The sequence below is a fragment of the Mustelus asterias genome, chromosome 28 (genome assembly GCF_964213995.1).
Source record: "Mustelus asterias chromosome 28, sMusAst1.hap1.1, whole genome shotgun sequence".
NCBI classification, from domain to species: Eukaryota; Metazoa; Chordata; class Chondrichthyes; order Carcharhiniformes; family Triakidae; genus Mustelus; species Mustelus asterias.
In genome coordinates, this window is record NC_135828.1 from 12,661,764 (window position 1) to 12,682,502 (window position 20,739).

General features: G+C 45.6%; 2 protein-coding genes across 2 annotated transcripts in view; both read right to left on the minus strand.

Moving 5' to 3' along the window:
* chata (choline O-acetyltransferase a) overlaps positions 1-7,978 on the minus strand; it is a 58,692-nt gene extending 50,714 nt beyond the window's left edge. Inside the window, exons 1-4 of the mRNA XM_078199518.1 lie at positions 7,806-7,978; positions 6,940-7,131; positions 6,002-6,120; positions 4,336-4,389 (exon numbers count right to left, since the gene is read on the minus strand). Of these exons, the coding sequence (XP_078055644.1) occupies positions 4,336-4,389; positions 6,002-6,120; positions 6,940-7,131; positions 7,806-7,868 (428 nt within the window). The 5' untranslated portion in view covers positions 7,869-7,978. The remainder of the gene's footprint in view (positions 1-4,335; positions 4,390-6,001; positions 6,121-6,939; positions 7,132-7,805) is intronic.
* A 3,916-nt stretch (positions 7,979-11,894) lies between these two features.
* On the minus strand, positions 11,895-13,928 carry slc18a3a (solute carrier family 18 member 3a). Its single transcript, XM_078199304.1, has one exon. It carries the CDS (start codon positions 13,926-13,928, stop codon positions 12,330-12,332), a length of 1,599 nt encoding a protein of 532 aa, XP_078055430.1. The 3' UTR covers positions 11,895-12,329.
* Positions 13,929-20,739: the final 6,811 nt, after the last annotated feature.

The window sequence follows — 20,739 nt, forward strand, 5'->3', positions numbered from 1 at the left end:
ACTTACGCACCAAAAATTGTGGATCCTGCTGAGATCCCAACAGTGGTAATAAAAACTGGAGTCGTCCCTAATCTAAACTATTCACACACTGATCATCTACCAAACAATGTGGAAAACTTCCCGGATATGTCCTGTCCACAAAAAAGTACAAATTAATCCAGCCAATTACCACCCTATCAGCCTACTCTCAAATATCAAAAGTATTGGGATGTAAAAATATCAGGGAAATCCAAGGAATGGGAATATTTTCTGCTGGTTATATATTTTAAAAACTGTGGGAAAAATGTAGGTTAATTAAGGCAGGGACAGCATGGCTGTGTTAATGGAACCAATGCCTTTATTGTATTGGTGAGCTTAGCAACACCGCAATCAGAAGTTAGCGACAATGGGGGACAGAATGTTAATGGATTCAAATAAGTTGTTAAGGGTTCAAAGGAAGAGATACAAAGGTGTGAAAGAAAGTTTCATAAAGTGAGTGCATTTTGCTTTTATATCTGAGAGCTAAACTCAAGAATCAAATAATGAAGGTAATTAAGTCTGAGTTCTATAGAGGTTAGGTCAGATAAGGGAAGATCAAAGGGGAAATGTATTTATGGGTGGCACAGTGGCACAGTGGTTAGCATTGCTGCCTCACAGCGCCAGGGACCTGGGTTCAATTCCCAACTTGGGTTACTGTCTGTGTGGAGTCTGCACATTCTCCCCGTGTCTGTGTGGGTTTCCTCCGGGTGCTCTGGTTTCCTCCCACAGTCCAAAAGATGTGCTGGTTAGGTGCATTGGCCTTGCTAAATTCTCCCTCAGTGTACCCGAACAGGCACCAGAGTGTGGTGACTAGGGGATTTTCACAGTAACTTCATTGCAGTGTTAATGTAAGCCTACTTATTTCACTATTAAATAAACTTTAAATATAGTTGAAGCCAAAATTGTCTGACTTCAAGAAGAAATTAGATATCGCTCTTGGGGCTGAAGGGATCAAGGGATATGTGGGGAAGGGGGATCAGGATATTGAATTCGATGATCAGCCAAGATCAAGAGGCTCGAAGGGTCGAATGGCCTAATGCTGCTTCTGATCTCTAGATTTCTATGAAAACTGCACGTAAAGAGATGATTAAACCTTTGCAGAAGGAGCTGTCTTTAGATGTCATTCAACAACGGAATAGGTATTTAACTCCCACTAAGCAGTGTCTGTGAAGAAAGCCTGATTTGAAAAACAAGCTGGTAGTTTACAAAGAACAAAGAACAAAGAACAGTACAGCACAGGAAACAGGCCCTTCGGCCCTCCAAGCCTGTGCCGCTCCTTGGTCCAACTAGACCAATCGTTTGTATCCCTCCATTCCCAGGCTGCTCATGTGACTATCCAGGTAAGTCTTAAACGATGTCAGCGTGCCTGCCTCCACCACCCTACTTGGCAGCGCATTCCAAGCCCCCACCACCCTCTGTGTAAAAAACGTCCCTCTGATATCTGAGTTATACTTCGCCCCTCTCAGCTTGAGCCCGTGACCCCTCGTGATCGTCACCTCCGACCTGGGAAAAAGCTTCCCACTGTTCACCCTATCTATACCCTTCATAATCTTGTACACCTCTATTAGATCTCCCCTCATTCTCCGTCTTTCCAAGGAGAACAACCCCAGTCTACCCAATCTCTCCTCATAGCTAAGACCCTCCATACCAGGCAACATCCTGGTAAACCTTCTCTGCACTCTCTCTAACACCTCCACGTCCTTCTGGTAGTGCGGCGACCAGAACTGGATGCAGTACTCCAAATGTGGCCTAACCAGCGTTCTATACAGCTGCATCATCAGACTCCAGCTTTTATACTCTATACCCCATCCTATAAAGGCAAGCATACCATATGCCTTCTTCACCACCTTCTCCACCTGTGTTGCCACCTTCAAGGATTTGTGGACTTGCACGCCTAGGTCCCTCTGTGTTTCTATACTCCTGATGACTCTGCCATTTATTGTATAACTCCTCCCTACATTATTTCTTCCAAAATGCATCACTTCGCATTTATCCGGATTAAACTCCATCTGCCACCTCTCCACCCAATTTTCCAGCCTATCTATATCCTATATCTATATTCTATATCTTTACCCCAGGAACAACTCCAAAAGAGACATAATTGCATTGTGTACTAATGGTTACTGGATTTTATAATAGTTTTAAAAATCTATGAGGGGTTATAGAACCATTTAGGGAGAGTTAGCTCTGAAGATAGTCACAGAATCATGGAATCACAGAATACTACAGTGCAGAAGAGGCCCTTTGGCCCATCGAGTCTGCACCGATGCATGAAATGCCCTGACCTGCCCACCTAATCCTATTTACCAGCACTTAGCCCATAGCCTTGAAGGTTACAGCATGTCAAATGCTCATCCAGGTACTTTTTAAAGGATGTGAGGTATCCCGTCTCCACCACCCTCCCAGGCAGCGCATTCCAGACCGTCACCATCCTCTGAGTAAAAACATTTTTCCTCAAATCCCCCCTAAACCTCCCACCCCTCACTTTCAACTTGCGTCCCCTCGTAACTGACCCTTCAACACAGGGGAACAGCTACTTCCTATCTACCCTGTCCGTGCCCCTCATAATCTTGAACAACTCAATCAGGTCACCCCTCAGTCTTCTCTGCTCCAGAGAAAACAATCCAAGCCTAGCCAACCTCTCTTCATAACTTAAATGTTCCATCCCAGGCAGCATCCTGGTAAATCTCCTCTGCACCCCTTCCAGCGTGATCTTTAGTCAAGTTAGGATTGTTTGGAACGCTTTAAAATGAGTAATACGCTATATAAAATTCTTAGTTAAGTGTGCTACTAGTTTACTTTATTGTTTATTTTATTTGCTCGCAATATTTATTTTATTTGAAATCGTCACAAAACGTCTGAGACATCATTCTCTGGATTTCAAACATTTCCTCTCATTATACCAAATTGCAAAAACCACAGCTGAGGGCAATTGTTTCAGGTGTCCTTCCCCTTCTGGGGTTTGGAATAATCTGGTGTTCACCATCAGCTATGTCCTTTACAAAATTGTCATTAACAGTGGCACTTACACAGCAATAACCTGCTCACTTCTATTCCGTTCAGGTTCTGGTAGGTCCATTTGCCTCCAGACCTCATTACAGTCCTGGTCCAAACATGGACAAAATAACTGAATTCAAGAGGTGAGGTGAGAGTGACTGCCCTTGACATCAGGACCGAATTTGACCAAATATGGCATCAAGGAGCATTAATAAAACTTGACTCAATGGGAATCGGGGGGAAACTCTCTATTGATTGGAGTCATACCTCGCATAAAGGAAAATAGTTGTGGTTCTAGGTGACCAATCATCTCAACCTCAAGACCTCAGTGCAGGAGTTCTTCAGAGTAATATCCCAGGCCCAACCAACTGTTTCATCAAAGACATCAAACAAAATACTGCTGATGCTGGAATCTGAAACAAAATCAGAAAATGCTGGAAAATCTTGGCAGGTCTGACAGCACCTGTGAAGAGAGAATAGAGCTAATGTTTTGAGTCTGGATGACCCTTTGTCAGAGCCGGCAAAGGGTCACCCAGACTCAAAACGTTGACTCTATTCTCTTACTCCATGGATGCTGTCAGACCTGCTGAGATTTTCCAGCATTTTCTGTTTTTGTTTCGTCAATGACCTACCCTCCATCATCAAGTAAGAAATGAGGATGTTTGCTTATAAGCGCAAAATGTTGAGCACCATTCCATCTGAACGGACAAGTCTCCTAAACTAATGCCCCAGTTTACTTTAGCCATTTCTGTCTTCATAATAATAATTACAACAGCTGTTCTGTACATTAGGCTTGGTTGACACATGGAGGTCGTTGCCACTGTTGTAGTTTGTAGAAGACTGAGGAAGTGCAACTCATCCAGTATGAGAACTCTCGATGAAGTCTGAGATATGACAGCAAGCACCGTTGGTCCCCTTTGCATTTCGAATTTGTACATTGCCAATGCGCCTGGAAGGCAAAACCTTGGAAATTCTTTCCATCCTACCTCACTCTTTTGCAATGCTTTAAAGATGTGGAAGCCCATTATCCCTTCAATCATTCCCTACAATCTCCAGACCTTTGAGAAGGACACCAATCATCTCATCACTGCAATCCCTTTTCTTTCAGGCTTTCACTACACACTGTACAAAGGCCTTGCTAAACTAAGGCAGGCCATTTTAGACAAGGAACCTGATTTTGCCAAATAAGCGTAGGTTTTCTGAAGATTGAAGGGAGGAAAAAGGGTATAGTTACTCATTTTAATTACTTAGTGGAATGATTGCATGGAATGCTGTGGCCACTATTATCCAATGTTCAACAACTGACTGGTGAAAACTTACGCATCTATTACAACTTTGTAATCCAGTATTCCAGCAATGAGACGGGCAGCGAATCTGTAAAGGAAAAATTATACTTGTAAAGATAGTGCTCGGATGAGATTTCCCCAGATAACATTAGTATGAGCTAGTCTTAAGAGAGAGGAAGAATCTGAAAGCATCATCTATTATCCAAGAGAATTATGTATGATTGTGATTCTAGAATTAATTAGAGTGCAGATTTCACCAGATGATTTGATTGAAATGTACGAACTTGTGTGGGGCCTGAACAGAGTGGATGGGATGGGCCATAGCAGAGATGAGTGACTGGGGGATCATAGATTCAAAGTGATTGAATTGATATAATCCATAAGGTGCAGAAGGAGGCCATTCAGCCCATCATATACAATAGGAAAGATATTTTAGAAGAGACTGCCATCAGGAACTATCTCTGGACTAACATCAGCAACATATTCTTGATATAGATAAAGTTTCCTAGTGAAAACTTAGCAAGGAATGGGTCCTAAATTGATATTTCTGTGTATTGTTCACAATATCCCCAATATTGTTTGCAATATTACAGGGCGGTGGTGTCACTGGGCCAGTAATCCAGAGGCCCAGGTTCATGCCCTGAGGATTGTGTTCAAATCCCACTCCGGAAAATGGTGGAATTTGAAGTCAATTAATAATCTGGAAATATGAAGCTAGTCTCAATACTGGTGACCATGAAACTATCAGTGATCACTTTCACAACTCATTGGGTTCACTACTGCTCTTTAATTTGATTTGATTTGATTTGATTTGATTTATTATTGTCGCATGTATGTAGTGTATACAGTGAAAAGTATTGTTTCTTGCGCGCTATACAGACAAAGCATACTGTTCATAGAGTACATAGAGGAGAAGGAAAGGAGAGGGTGCAGAGTGTTACAATCATAGCTAGGGTGCAGAGAAAGATCAACTTAATGCGAGGCATGTCCATTCAAAAGTCTGATGGCAGCAGGGAAGAAGCTGTTTTTGAGTCAGTTGGTATGTGACCTCAGACTTTTGTATCTTTTTCCCGACGGAAGAAGATGGCAGAGAGAATGTCCGGGGTGCATGGGGTCCTTAATTATGCTGGCTGCTTTGCTACCAATAATTAGGGAAGGAAATCTGTTGTTCCTACCTGGTCTGGCCTACATGTGACCCCAGAGGCACAGCAGAGTGGGGAAGGAAATCTGCCTTCCCTACCTGGCCTGGCCTACATGTGACTTTAACCTGGTATTGCGAGACTTCTTAATGTGCTTACCCCAGTCCAACGCCGGCATCTCCACATCATGGCTACATGTGACCCCAGAGGCACAGCAATGTGGGGAAGGAAATCTACATTCCCTACCTGGTCTGACCTACATGTGACCCCAGAGGCACAGCAATGTGGGGAAGGAAATCTGCCTTCCCTTCCTGGTCTGGCCTACATGTGACTCCAGAGGCAGGGCAATGTGGTTGACTCTTAACTGTCCCTCAGAAGTGGCCCAGCAAGTCATTCAGTTCAAGGGCAAATAGGAATGTGCAACATACACCGGCCCAGCCCACATGCCATGAAAGGATAAAGAACATGGCAACCTCCGGCACCTGAATGGGAACACATTGTTACAACATCGCGCGGTGCAGTTCTCCCCTGTTACTTGAAAGGATAAGGCGATGAAGGCACCTGAGTTGGTCGCTCTCATCTCGGAAGTTCTGGCGAGGGAATACCATCCCGGGACTGGAGTTTACCACCAGTGCAGCTGGATTGCGGAGATACATATCATCTATCCACCATTCACAGACCTTGGGGGAGAAAATGAAACCCTGATTAATCGCTTTTCAGAAACGCCTTTGTGTTTTTTTTTGGAGGAGGGGGGGGGGGGGTGGGTTGTCTTAAATTGTCCCTCGGTTTCAATGCAGATATTACAGAAATGCCAATTCTTGGCATTCTTCATTTCGAATCAGTGATGTCCAGATGGTCTGACTGGGATATCCAGACAAAACTAAAAGAGAGGATTTGCTATAATATTGCAGAATGGACCCAATGAACGATATCTCAGTCTACCTGACCAAGCTAATTCGCCTGGAACACAACATTTTAGTCTAGTTAGCCCCGAGATAGTCTAGTTAGTCTGGAGACCAGGAAAAATACTCTTGAGATAAGAGCAAAATATTGCGGATGCTGGAAGAACAGAAAATGTTGGAAAATCTCAACAGGTCTGACAGCATCTGCGGGGAGAGAATAAAGCCAACGTTTCGAGTCTGGATGACCCTTCCTCAGAGCTGATAAAGGGTCATCAGGGCTCGAAACGTTGGCTCTATCCTCTCCCCACAGATGCTGTCAGACCTGCTGAAAATACTCTGAGATCCGGATTGAAATCCCAATAGAAATCTGGAATGATATGTATATAGTCGATTAAATTGACACTGGAACCAATGCAAAATATTTTTCGACAGTAGTGGAACTGCGAATCAGATACTTATTTTGCATAACTTTATCAGTCTATTTCCAAAGAGTTAGGTTTGCTGGCATACTGTGGGCTCAGTGTCCCCTGAGGCAGCTATACAATTGATATATGTGCTAACCACATCTCTTACAGGAATTGCACTGATGCCATTTACCCAGTTCGCTTTGCTTTCTCTTCGCTTTATCAGTTGTTGCTGCAGAAACTCTCCACTCTCCCCGCGGGCGCCAAACCTTTCCACGATGGTTTTGGTGACTTGGTACTGATCCTCAGCGACCAGGTGCCTCATGCAGTTCAGGTACAAGTCCAGGGTCTCCTGCAGCGGGGGCACGGGCAGCTTGAGTAGTACCTGTTGCGCACACACAAACGCAGGAGGAATGAGGCAAGTCAATTTTGAGTTGAGAAGCTTACTGAACTGGCGCAGTGGAAAAACAAGCGGATAGACCGTCCCATCGGATCCTTTGGGCTGTTTTGCTTTCCCCACGACCCACCAGAACGACTTGCATTTAGAAACTGTCCCAAAGTGTCACCTACATTATAAATCCGACTTCCCCATTTCTGTAAATATTCAATAGATTTGAGGTCGGGCACAATATTTGAGTTTCCTTTATTTCCCTAGCTCTTGAAGGCAAATATAACATCTGAACTCAGTACATTGTTGGGAATTGTCCCTTTGAATCGAATAATAACTTTAACATTGACATTGGATAATAACATTATTCAATCGAATAACAACATTATTCAATGTTATCCCGAAACAGGACTCTAATAATTCTATTCTTCCTTGGCTCCCTCACTGTATCCATCAGAACAATCCTTACTACTACAACGCAGAGAAAACCTTTACCTGCATCAACCCCACTAGGTGATGGAAAGGCTACATTAATACTTGGCAGGGGACTTGACGAGTTAATGAACCCGCTTTAATTTAAGTACGGCACTCAATTAATGTGCCATTAGCAGGGTATTGCAGCAGTCACTTGTACCCCTGGCTAGGTGAGTGAGTTGGAAAGGTGGACTTACACAGCTGTTCCGGCGTGCTTTGGGTCGGGTCGAATCCGGGTTGGAGTTGTTCAGAACTGGCATGGCGCTTCTGCTTTGATGACACGATGTCAATGGATGAAAGACTTGAATAAGCGGGACACGGGATCAGGCAGCTCCTGTTTTGGGGCAAAAGAGGGCGCGTTTAACACCCCCTTATCAATGGATTAAAGTCTAGGTCAGCCTTTGGCATAAAAACACAGTAAGGTATATTCCTATCCTCACATAGGAGGTTGCTGTTTAACTCATTATTATCCACTTACACAGGGATATAAAGTAAAATCACTGATCATGACTAATCTTGACAGTAAATTGAAAGCATAGCAAAATAATATTCAAAGAAGTGTTCCAGAGCGACAATTTCTCTTGACAGCATTCAGGCAACCTCCATACAATAAACATATATTTTTTAAAAGCACCTGTCACTATCTGTGTTGAGCAAGAGAATGAGCGAGGGAGTAGCATAAATAGAACATTTTCTACAAAGCAATCTCACAGGAAAAATTCAAATCAAGCAACTTTTCAGCATTTTGGGCAACGCATATAACAATTGTGTGTTAGGGGACCTCTCCATTTAGAAACTTAAATTGTCCTGCAACACAACCTCCGTCACCACTTTATGTGGGCATGGATTGTACAAACTTACCCAGCTCTCTGCACTTTCATCAGTTCAGCTGAAACGAGGGGAACGGCGGATTGGTAGAAATTCCCTCCCCGACGCCATCCTTTGGGAATGGGGATCTAGGTTTGGCTCACACTGTAAACTCTCTCAGTCTGCCGGCGTTTTCCACCCATTTTGACTCCTCCACTCCAGTCGGTGAGGTGCGGTGGAAACTGGACTCGGTGTGTGAGTGTGCAGAGCACAGCTCCACTTTTCCTGAAAGGTAGCAAATCCCTCCCCTCTTCCCTATTCGCCGAACACACGAAGCGACGGCATCATACGCAGCACCCTTGTCCATTTATTGAACATTGGAAACTAAAGTGGCCAGAATCCGGGGGGGGGGGGGGGGGGTGAGGGGGATGCTTGCAGGCGGTTTGAACCTTCCTAATATCTAACGTTGGGAAGGTGTGTGTGTGTTTTTTTTAATCATAGCATTGATCTCTTAGAGGATAATCTTAGATAGAATCAAACCAGGATACATGGTGCTTTTATTAGGAGGGGTGCCATTGGCAAGAATAGCATGTAAGGTAGCAGCATGGAGAGCAAAAGTTCACACTGAGTCGCCCATCTTGCAAATGAATTGTACAGGGATTGCATGTTCCATTCGACCGACGCATAAAAGATATGAGAATTTCGTCAACTTGAGAGGTCTTTCCACGAGACACTCAGGTAAATCCGGAAAGTAAGAGAACAATAAAGTCATCGCCCAAATTAATAAATATTTTTAAAATAAATGAATAATAATAAACATTTTCTTGGCAGTAACTAGTCAGACATTGGAACGATGTTCTGCTCGCTGCATCGGTAGGTAAGTTTCCAAAGGCGGGTTGCCTGTGAAATGGTGCTTTCTGGTCTATAATTGGAAGTAGTCGAGATCTAAATGCTCTGATATTCAGTCACACATTCCCACCCGGACACATTTAGACGCCACTCGTTGCACATTCCAAAGCAAAGCAAAATCAAATCCGATAGCTTATTTTTTGTTTTGCAAATTTCAAATTTATTCGACTCAGAATCTGACAAACTATGTGGTATAATCCTTGGGAGATTGCGGAATGGTTATTTCAGTGTGTGTAATAAATAATTTCACGATTAAGGAGCTGTTCCAGGTTTTAATCGAAGGTTCCATTATAATTCACTCTTAAGATGATAGACTGTACCGTGAAGGTGTAACCCAAGGCGCAGTTAAACTGGCTCATTCCATCAATCGTTAGCCAGCGTGTGGAGCATTCCAAAACACTGGTAGATACTTACAAAACTTCATCTCCCATCCTGAAGTACCTTCTTTGAGTGCCTTCTTCAGACTGAAATACCTTTCTCTAAGGGGGGCACTTTCCAAATTAATTATATCCTCCAAATAAAAATTTAGTTTATTTCAAACCTTTACCAATTTTAATTATAATTTGTTTCATTGATTTGCTACGATAAATGTGTTTTCGAAAATGCCGTTTATTCTCTAAATTTTGAGGGGAAAATCTCTCCAGTTTCTGAGATCATGTTTATTGAGAAATCCTGATTTTGATTTTCGAATGGGCGTTGGTTGTCTAATTTGGGACCACTTCCCATTTTCCGATGCAAGCTGGTGAAATCTGCTTATGCCCTGGTGTGAAACTCGATATCGGGTTTGTGCTCGGGTGAGAATATTTGAAGCTTTTGGGGGAAGGCAGAGGTGAACAACGCTTCGTGTTAGTGCTTTGTAGTTTCTGACCCAGTCCTATTTATTGTTATATATTAAAAAAGATCGCCACACACTGGCGCGCACTTCCCACACCTTGCCTCTCCGCAAGGGATTCCCTCTTTAAAAGCTTCAACAGGTTTTTCAATTCAACTACCTGCCTCGGAGTCGCACCTGCTGAGCTCTCCCAGAATATCGTTTGCTTTTCCCCTCAGCCGGGATGTGAGCAGTGCCCGGGTTCACCTAACCTTGTGGATTGTGTTGAAACTCCAATCTGTCGCACTGGCTGGACCTTGCACCTTTCTGCTGGTCATTTTTCTAATCATGATTTTCAATACATGGACCAAAGGCGAATCTGTGTGGAAAAGCCCGAGCTGGATACAGTTTCCTCAGTCCCATTGATTCATAGAATAGGGTAAAATAGAATTCATAGAATAGGGTAAAATAGAAAGAGGCCGTTGGGCCCATCGAGTTTGTGTTAGCTCTTTCGAACAATTTTGTCCCACTCCCCGGCCCGTTCTCCCCCTCCCTCCTTCAAATATGTACAATTCTCTTGTGAAGATACCGTGCAAACTCTACACCAGCCCATCAGACGGTGCATTCCCAATCTAACCACCACTGGCTTTTAAAACACAATCTATTAATTCTTCTTGGGCGGCTCGGTGGCACAGTGGTTAGCATTGCTGCCTCACAGCACCAGGGACCGGGTTCGATTCCCGGCTTGGGTCACTGTGCAAAGTCTGCACATTCTTCCCGTGTCTGCGTGAGTTTCCTCCAGGTGCTCCAGTTTCCCCCCACAGTCCAAAGATGTGTGGGTTAGGTGGATTGGCCATGCTAAATTGACGCATAGTGTCAGGGGGACTAGCTAGGGTAAATGCACGGGGTTATGGGAATAGGGCCTGGGTGGGATTGTGGTCAGTGTAGACTCGATGGGCCGAATGGCTTCCTTCTGCACTGTAGGATTTTATGATTCTTCTTGGGACCTCTGCCCCCTTTGCCAATCATCTTAAATGTGTTTGATCGTTGTCCCGGGAAATGCTGAGGACAATTTGCAATGTGGATACAACAGAGTGAGTGCTCTCCATCTCATTACGGCGATCAGCAACAAGTCACCTCTGTGGGTCATCACAGAGCGGGTGTTGTTCCTCTCTCTGAGTTACAAAGCCAATGTGCAGAGTGGACCTGTCTCCTCGCTTGCTCCGAAAAAACAATTCAAATTGAATCCAATTCGTGGTGCCCGTAAGGGAGACAGACAGGACACAAGCTGACAAAGACACCCTATTTCCCGTTTGATCTTAGGCAAAAAAAAAGCCGATAAGAACAGCTATAATATTAACGTAATTTAGTTTAAGGGTGAACGCCTAGCGAAGTGGAATTCATATATTTTTTAAAAACGAGAGTGTTTTAGTTATTGTTTGGTGAAATCAGTACTCAATACGTCCATTCAATAAATTGCCAGAATCGGGGATCTTTTTAAGTGTCGTGATTAATGCGCAAAGTGAGAAGCCAAGTATTTTTTTTAATGGGAGCAGAGCAGTGAAACCGGTACCTTTGCCCCGGGTAGCACACCCCGCAGTGAACGTGTGAATGAGTGAAAGAACACCGATACCAAACCTTGATCCAGACTTTAATCTGACATTGTATTTATAGCATAGCAGCACAGAATGGTCCAAATCATCCTATAGCGAGATTCATTCTCAGAGAGAGAACCAAAAAAAATACACAATCACTTCTGCTCCGATTCACATCCCTGGGAGAACAGTGTCGGACATACAGTATATATACAATATGATGTTCCCCGTCAGATCCCTGAATGCTGACATGATTTTAAATACATACAGCTATTTACTTGTTCACACCGATGTACAACCTAAAACTCGCACGCACCGATACAATTCGAGCATCATTTAAATATATTGGTGATTAATGGGAGTTGATTAGGGCTTTTAACTGAATACAGATGATAATAAACTTCATCCTGATCCCATTCTCCAGCCCCTCAGGACCCATGAAATAAGCAACTACAGAAATTATACAGAAGTATTTCACAGCAATGATTACATCAATTCTGGCTTATATTAGACATTTAGTACATCACAGACGGGCAGAAGATGTTGCATTTTATTCATTTATGTCCTTGGAAGATTTGGATGCTGGAGGGTGCCCAGGTTTAACTGTAATCACTGCCCGATGAATCATCTTCGGACACAATCTGCTTCCTTCTGGGGCCCTCGCTCTCGGAGTTCACCAGCACTCTGGCCCCGGGGTGCTTGGCCGCCGAGCTGCCGTACCCCTTCTTGCTGGCCTTGCGCTCCTCCAGCCTGATGGTGTCGTACAGCCCCTTGGGCCCCTCTTCTAGAAGGACGTTCCTCTCGGAGAGCGAGGGTTTCATTTGACACACGTTTCGGAGCAGCAGCAGGGCAGGGGCGTACAGGACGTTGGCGCAACCCATGCCCAGGTTGAGTTGCACGAAGCCCAAAGTGTGGACAATCTGCCCGGCCACGATAGGTCCCAGGGCGTAGGCCACAGAGTAGGAGATGTCAGCTATGGCATACACGCTGCCATACACCGAGACGTGGCGGACATCTACCAGGAAGGCTAGGGTGGGCAGGAGGGCAGTGTCTACCAGGGCAATGCCAAAACAGAGGGAGCACAGCGGGATGATGAGCTCTTCGAAGTTTCTGCAGGCTGGCACTGTACATGAGCTGGCACCTATAATCACCATGCCAATAGCCCCGTAGAACCACTGGTAATTGGGATATTTGGCCGCGAGTTTCACAGTGATATAAACACCCAAGACGTGCGGGAAAAATGCGGGCAACCAGGTCAGTCCCATTTGCCATTCGCTAGCGTTCATTGTCTGCTTCATCCAGTTGGATATGGTGGGCTCCAGGAAGGCCAGGGGGATGTTACAGGTGGTCAGAGCTCCCGCCACCACTGCAATGTAAGGGTCGATCATGAGTTTGTAGATGGGGCTTCCCTGGGGCATGTTTTCGCGAGTTCTGCTGGTAAAGGGCATGATGACAGTCAGTAAGAGGATGCCATCCAGCAGGGAGACGAAGGAGAGCACCAGGAAGGGCACACTCTTGCCCGCGAACTCGTACAGTATCCCTCCGAAGGGCGGCGCCACCAAACTGCCGAAGGAGATGAATGCCAAGGCGATGCCAAGGGCGGTGCTCCGCTCCGACTCCTCCGTGTACTTGTCCGCGATCATCGCAATCCCTGAGGTGTCCGCGAACGCCGATCCCAGCCCCTGCAGACTCCTGGCCACGAACAGCATGGCATAACTCTCACCAAAGGCAAAGGTGAGGGTGGAGAAGAAGATGATTGTGAGTCCTATGAAGAGTGGGATGTCGCAGCCCACTCGGTCAATGAAGGTGCCAGTCAGGGGGTTGGCAAGGAGCTGGAGGATGGCCTTGGAGGCGAAGAGCACCCCAATTTGTATGTCTTCATTGGCGTTGGGGTTCCTGTACAGTATGGGTCTCTGAGTAGTATTTACAAGGGAGCCATTGGTCCCATTGGACACGGTGGTGACATAGACCAGTTTGTAAGTTCTGAGAGTTTCCAGATAGTTTGGTATGATGGGTACAATCACCATGTACAGCATGTTGTCCAACAGAAGGGCCACGCAGACTATAACCAGCATAATTCTTCTCTGCCGCCTCGGTTCCTGCATGGCCCCGCTGATCTGCTTAGTTCTTTCCCCAACCACATTGCAAATTTTCACCACGGCTGACTTGGCCAGTCCGATTGTCAACTCTGCCGCCATGGCTGTGGATCCGAAATTGCTCACCCAGTTTCACCCACCTCCCCCCACAACACCAACCTCTTCAACTGGCCCCTCCCCCTCCTCCCCACCTCTCCGCCGGCGGATGACTGCAACTGTTACCTCGACATCGCTGTGGGTTGCTTCTACTCCGGGTCTGTGCTCCTTCGGACAGACACCGCCTGTTCGCGATGCATGGTCGCTGCAGGAAGAGTTGAGATTCGGCGGTGCACAGATACAGAGCTCAACTCAGCTCAGAAACAGAATGAAAAGATTGTGGCTTCAGGAGGGGCGAGCTGATCAGAAGAGACTGAGCTCCCTCTCTCGTTTACAGGTCCACCCCGAATGAGTCGCATATTTCTCTCCTGGGTGTGTGTATGTGTGTGGGGGTGGGGGGGAGTTTGCTGAAGCCTCTGTCTCAGCCCCGTCCCCTTACATCCCGAATCCGCCCATTATGTTAATACTGCATGTGACTGAGTCTCCTCCAGTCACATCCCTGGAAATGGGTCCCCCCTCCTTCCCTCCCCCGGGCAAGAGGGGACCCCCGGCTGCCACTCAGTGAGATTTCACTCATCACATTTCCCGGGAGGAGGACTCTCTCTCTCCGCCTGTGACACTCAGGCAGGAGGGGGACTGAGAGCGAGGGCGATTATGATAACTTGCAAAGTGTTTGGAGGGGGCTGCTTTAGGACACCTGTTGCCAGCTGGAAGATTGAGAGTGCTCCGTGTTTGTGGTAAAGGTTCCAGGGATGCTCAGTCCACCCCCCGGTCTTCCTAGTGTTTGTTCTTTGATATTAATCCTTCAATCCGACTGGTTAGGAAGGTGGCAGAAACTGGGGGATTTTTTTTGGATATAGTAGAATGTTCGCTGTTTGCCATTCTAATTTCTTTAACCAATTTTCAACCGCTCTTATCCAATAAGAGCTGCTTACATCTTATTGATTAACTGCCCCCCATCAGTAGAAATTTGAATTTATTACCGACAAGCCACACTTCTCAATCCAGCCAGCTCTGGTCGGGGTTGTGCTGTGGGTCAGATAGATGGGGGGGGGGGGGGGGGTTATCATCCTGGGGGGAAAGGTTTAAAGTTTATTTATTAGTGTCACAAGTAGGCTTACATCAACACTGCAATGAAGTCACTGTGAAAATCCCCTAGTAGTTTGGAGCTAGGGTGAATATACTTGAGTTAGATTTTACAGACTGGGTCGGGGTTGGGGGAAGGCGTGTTGCTGAGTGAGTGACGATGGAATATTGGGGCCACATTTATCCAGATTTTTAGAAAGATGTTCCTAGAAATTCCTCCTCGGTCCTTTATATCTGCCCGTTTCTTTCTTTGATGAGTTATATTCAGCCTGTTCGTGTTTTGACGGGGCAATGATTCAGTAATCTTACCCTGTGCCCCAAATCCTGCTGTTAGTCAAAGCTAACCCTCAAATGAATGAGCTCCAAGTGTGTGTCTAATCGCAATTAAGCACCGTAGTTTCAGGAGTGTAGTCACCGTCCCATCAGTTCCATTCACTGGTTAACGGCTGCGGTGAGAACTTATTCTCAAACCTGCTCTCGTTCCATCAACCACTGGTCTGGGAAGAATATTTGCACTTAACAGTTCTCGATTCACTCCGGACTAGAGTTAAGATGTCTTACATCGTTCCTAACTGCAGGTTTGACTGCAGTCGGGGTGTTTGTGTTATAATTAAAAGGGAAAAGAGTAGGAGTTTTCTCGCACCAACGCAGCACAGATCCTCCCACTCTCATCCGCGGCTGAAGTCATTCACAAAAAGAGTTGTGTCCACTTCGGCGGCCAAATCTTCAGCGATTCCTTCCGGGGATGTTCCACACTTTTGTGGCCGAGACATTTACTCCAGAGCAAACCGAGATCAAGTTTGGCGCTTTCTTCCCTTAGAAATTTTGGGGAGACAGTGGGAGGTTGACCGAGATATGTCAAAGCCCCCTTCAAGCTCCGGCTGAAAGGGATAAGGCTTCATAAGTTGCATTAGTGGGAAGATCTATAACTAAAATGTGATCAAATCCACTCGAAGCTGACTAATACCCCAATCATGTAAAGTATGGGGGAATGAAATGCCCCAGTTTATTTCGAAGGCTTGGAACAATACCCACACAGGTTAACAATATGTCTGAAAAGCTATTGTTTATTTCGGAAATGACCCTATAGATTCCTGAGGCTGGGACATTGACACAAGGGCAAGCTAAATCAGCAGATTGTGGAATCCAGGCTGCTACTCCATAGAATCCTACAGTGCAGAAGGAGGCCATTCGGGCCATCGAGTCTGCACCGACCACAATCCCACCCAGGCCCTATCCCCACATATTTGCCCTGCTAATCAATCCCCCAATCAACCTGACCCGTACATCTTTGGGTTCCAGTGCAACACGAGCGGCAGCGCCGCCTTGTCGGAGGTGCTGCCTCCTCAACCTAAGGTTAACTGAATCCTCCCCGCGGCCCCCCTCCCCACCCATCCACTACCCTGGGGTGGAGGTCCTATTTCAATATAGAACAGTAGAGGCATCCTTCCCAGTGTGCTGGTCCCCAACAACACTAAGAACAGATTATCTAAATTTGATTTGATTTATTGTTGTCACATGTATTGGGGTACAATGAAAAGTATTGTTTCTTGCGCGCTATACAGACAAAGCATACCGTTCATAGAGAAGGAAAGGAGAGGGTGCAGAATGTACAGTCATAGTTGGGTGTAGAGAAAGATCAACATAGTGCGAGGTAGGTCCATTCAAAAGTCTGACATCTGCAGTGAAGAAGCTGTTCTTGAGTCGGTTGGTACCTGACCTCAGACTTTTGTATCTTTTTTCCCAACGGAAGAAGGTGGAAGAGAGTATGTCCGGGGTGTGTGGCATTGCGGTTGGTGGGATCTTGCTGTGCGAAGATGGGACCGTTGAATTTCAGGGCGGTTCAATGAGAGTACTTTCCTCAGAAAGTACAAGGCTGGCGGGAAAGCGCCCTGGGACCTCTCGAGATGATGAATGAATATCGCTGTGTGAATCGGAGTTATGAAAGTGCCTGAATGATACTCAGTCTGGGAAGGCAGAGGGGAAGGGAGTTGAGACTGACAGAATTGCTGGCGACCAGATTCAATCAATGGGAGACTTTTTTTTCTAAATATGTCAGTATTATATCAGGAGGTTCAACATCTCAAACAGTTGGAGATACCTGTGACCACTGACTGATACTGACGGGGAAACCAGGGTCATATTTATAAATTGTGTACCTACATCAGAGTGCATGTCTTTGTATTTTCATGATATGAATTCCCGGGGACACAAACCATCACAAACACAGAAACACAGCAGGTATAAATCGATACCTCCCTTTCTGAAATCACTAACAACTGACTAGCAGGCGCGCACACACACGCAGACGGGTAAGCGGCGAATGGCTAACACCACACAAACTCTATAGACCCCAGATAGATACAATCAGCTGAAGACCACTTTTCCAAGTCTAGGAAGGAGGGATGGCCACGGTTGCGATTTCCAGTCTGCGGTTTGGTTAGACCAATTCGGTTTGTTTTCATTTCCTTGTCCGGCTCAATAAATATAAACGACAATCTCATTTGAGTTGCGTATCAATTTTAATCAGCTAATATGGCCAAACCACTTTCCAAAATGGGCTTTATTGGCACTGCATCTTGCCAGAGGCTGAAAGCTTTTGCTTTTCTCTGGATCCAGCACATTAGTCCTAGCGGTGGACTCGAATAAGTATGTGCATAAGTAGTATAAATGTTTCTGGCGGTCATTAGATTGAGTCCTTTTCATTTACAAGATCGAATATTTAAAGGACTTGGCGTAGTGTAGGGCAGGACATGACTCATAATAAATTAATTTCCTTTTTCTTTCCCCCAGCCATTGATAACCGGTGATTGAATTATGTATTTTAACATCTCTGTCCTTTTACTGTTCGGAACTGACTGAGGCAAGCACTTGGCAGAAGGTCTATCTCATTGCGCAGCAAGTGTTAACTTTTCACCTTGGATGTGGGATCCGAGCAGCAATGTTTCTCCTTCAATTCTAACAAGCTGGCATTGCCTACGCCAAAGGAGTTTTTATAAAACTGCAACTCAAGTATCCAAAATAAGTTTTGCTATCACTTTTAAATTCAGTTTCAAATAGACGTTTGGCAAATGGGTTCAGAGCTTTTCTTTGCATTTTCCCCCCTCATCCGACACTGTCACTAGATAAATATTTCAGTAATTATTACACTTTTATAAAGAGTTTTTATCAGACAACAAAAATGGCCTCATTTACCCAATCAACAATACATATTGCCTATCGCTTGCTAGTGAGGCTGATTGTCCTCATGAGTCTGTATATGGCTAATGAGGCCCATTCAGGATCTGCAGACTTTATGGTATGATGGGTACTTGTTGTCAGGTGGGATGTCTGGTCGTGTGTTATCAGTTCAGCTCAAGGCCTGTTCTTTTCACCACTCTTCACTTTTCCTCTTCATTTCATTGTCGCTGTATCTCAAAATGCTGGGATTTATCCCACAGACTCTGCCCCCATCCGGTTCTGTTCAAGGCCATGGTCTCCCAGGAGTTGATGTCAATGTTACATTTCTTCATCTAGTCTTTCAGCACAGCCCGAAGCACTTCTTCTGTCCTTCCCCAATGTGTCTGCCCTGACAGAGCTGGGAGAAGACAACCTGCTTTGGGAGCCTGGTATCTATATGACCAACCCAATGGGGCAATGGTAAAATGATCATAGCCTCAGTGCTTGTGGTGCCTGTTTGTGAGAGGCCAGACCTGGAATATTATGTGCAGTTTTGGTGTCCTTATCTGAGGAAGGATGTTCTTGCCATAGAGGGAATACAGCAAAGGTTTACCAAATTCCTGGGATGGCAGGACTGTCATATGAAGAGAGACTAAGTCAGTTAGGATTATATTCATTGGAGTTTAGAAGAGTGAGAGGGACCTCATTGAAATTTATAAAATTCTAACAGGATTTAGACAGGGTAAATTCAGAAAGGATGTTCCCAATGGTGGGTTAACCCAGAACTAAGGGTCATAATTTGAGGATAAGGGGTAAACGTTTTAGAACTGAGGTGAGGAGAAATTTCTTCACCCAGTGAGTGGTGAATGTGCGGAATTCACTACCACAGAAAGTAGTTGAGGCCAAAACGTTGTGTGATTTCAAGAAGAAATTAGATATAGCTCTTGCGGCTAAAGGGATCAAGGGATATGAGGGGGAAGGAGGGACCAGGATATTGAATTTGATGATCAGCCATTATCCAAATAAATGGCAGAGCAGGTTCAAAGGGCCGAATGGCCTCCTCCTGCTTCTAGTTTCTTTGTTTCTATGTTTCTAGGACATGGATGTTGGTGTGTCTCTCCACCCCAATTAATATGAAAGATCTTCCTCAGGCAGTGTTGATGGTGTGACTCCAGTGCCTCCAGGTGCCTCCTGTACATTGTTAATGTTTCAGCCCTGTACAGTAAGGAAGGGATCAAAGAACAAAGAACAATACAGCACAGGAACAGGCCCTTCGGCCCTCCAAGCCCGCGCCGCTCCCCGGTCCAGGATTGAATCCTGAATCCAGGATCCCCGCCCAATTTTCCAGCCTATCTACATACCAATATCCTATCCACCGAGCTGTCCCCCACAGCTACGATGCTTTGTTCATTACAACCTATTAACTCACCCCCACCCCCCCATTCCAGACCATGTGATCTCCAGGGAGAGGCGAAAACCCAGAGTGAAAAACCCCAGGGAAATATGGGGAAAAAAAAATCTGGGAAATTCCTCTCCGACCCCCTGAGGCGATCGAAACGAGTCCAGGAGATCACAATGGCCCTGATCGGAAAATGCTTCCCAACCCTAGTCATTTCCACTTCCACGAGAAACAAGGAACAATTAGCCCGCGCCGCTCCCTGGTCCAAACTAGACCACTCTTTTGTATCCCTCCATTCCCACTCCGTTCATATAGCTGTCTAGATAAGTCTTAAACGTTCCCAGTGTGTCCGCCTCCACCACCTTGCCCGGCAACACATTCCAGGCCCCCACGACCCTCTGTGTGAAATATGTCCTTCTGATATCTGTGTTAAACCTCCCCCCCTTCACCTTGAACCTATGACCCCTCGTGAACGTCACCACCGACCCGGGGAAAAGCTTCCCACCGTTCACCCTATCTATGCCTTTCATAATTTTATACACCTCTATTAAGTCTCCCCTCATCCTCCGTCTTTCCAAGGAGAACAACCCCAGTTTCCCCAATCTCTCCTCATAACCAAGCCCCTCCATACCAGGCAACATCCTGGTAAACCTCCTCTGTACTCTCTCCAAAGCCTCCACGTCCTTCTGGTAGTGTGGCGACCAGAACTGGACGCAGTATTCCAAATGCGGCCGAACCAACGTTCTATACATCTGCAACATCAGACCCCAACTTTTATACTCTATGCCCCGTCCTATAAAGGCAAGCATGCCATATGCCTTCTTCACCACCTTCTCCACCTGTGACGTCACCTTCAAAGATCTGTGGACTTGCACACCCAGGTCCCTCTGCGTCTCTACACCCTTTATGGTTCTTCCATTTATCGTGTAGCTCCTCCTTACATTATTCCCACCAAAATGCATCACTTCGCATTTATCAGGATTGAACTCCATCTGCCATTTCCTTGCCCAAATTTCCAGCCTATCTATATCCTTCTGTAGCCTCTGACAATGTTCCTCACTATCTGCAAGTCCTGCCAGTTTTGTGTCGTCCGCAAACTTACTGATCACCCCAGTTACTCCTTCTTCCAGATCATTTATATAAATCACAAACAGCAGAGGTCCCAATACAGAG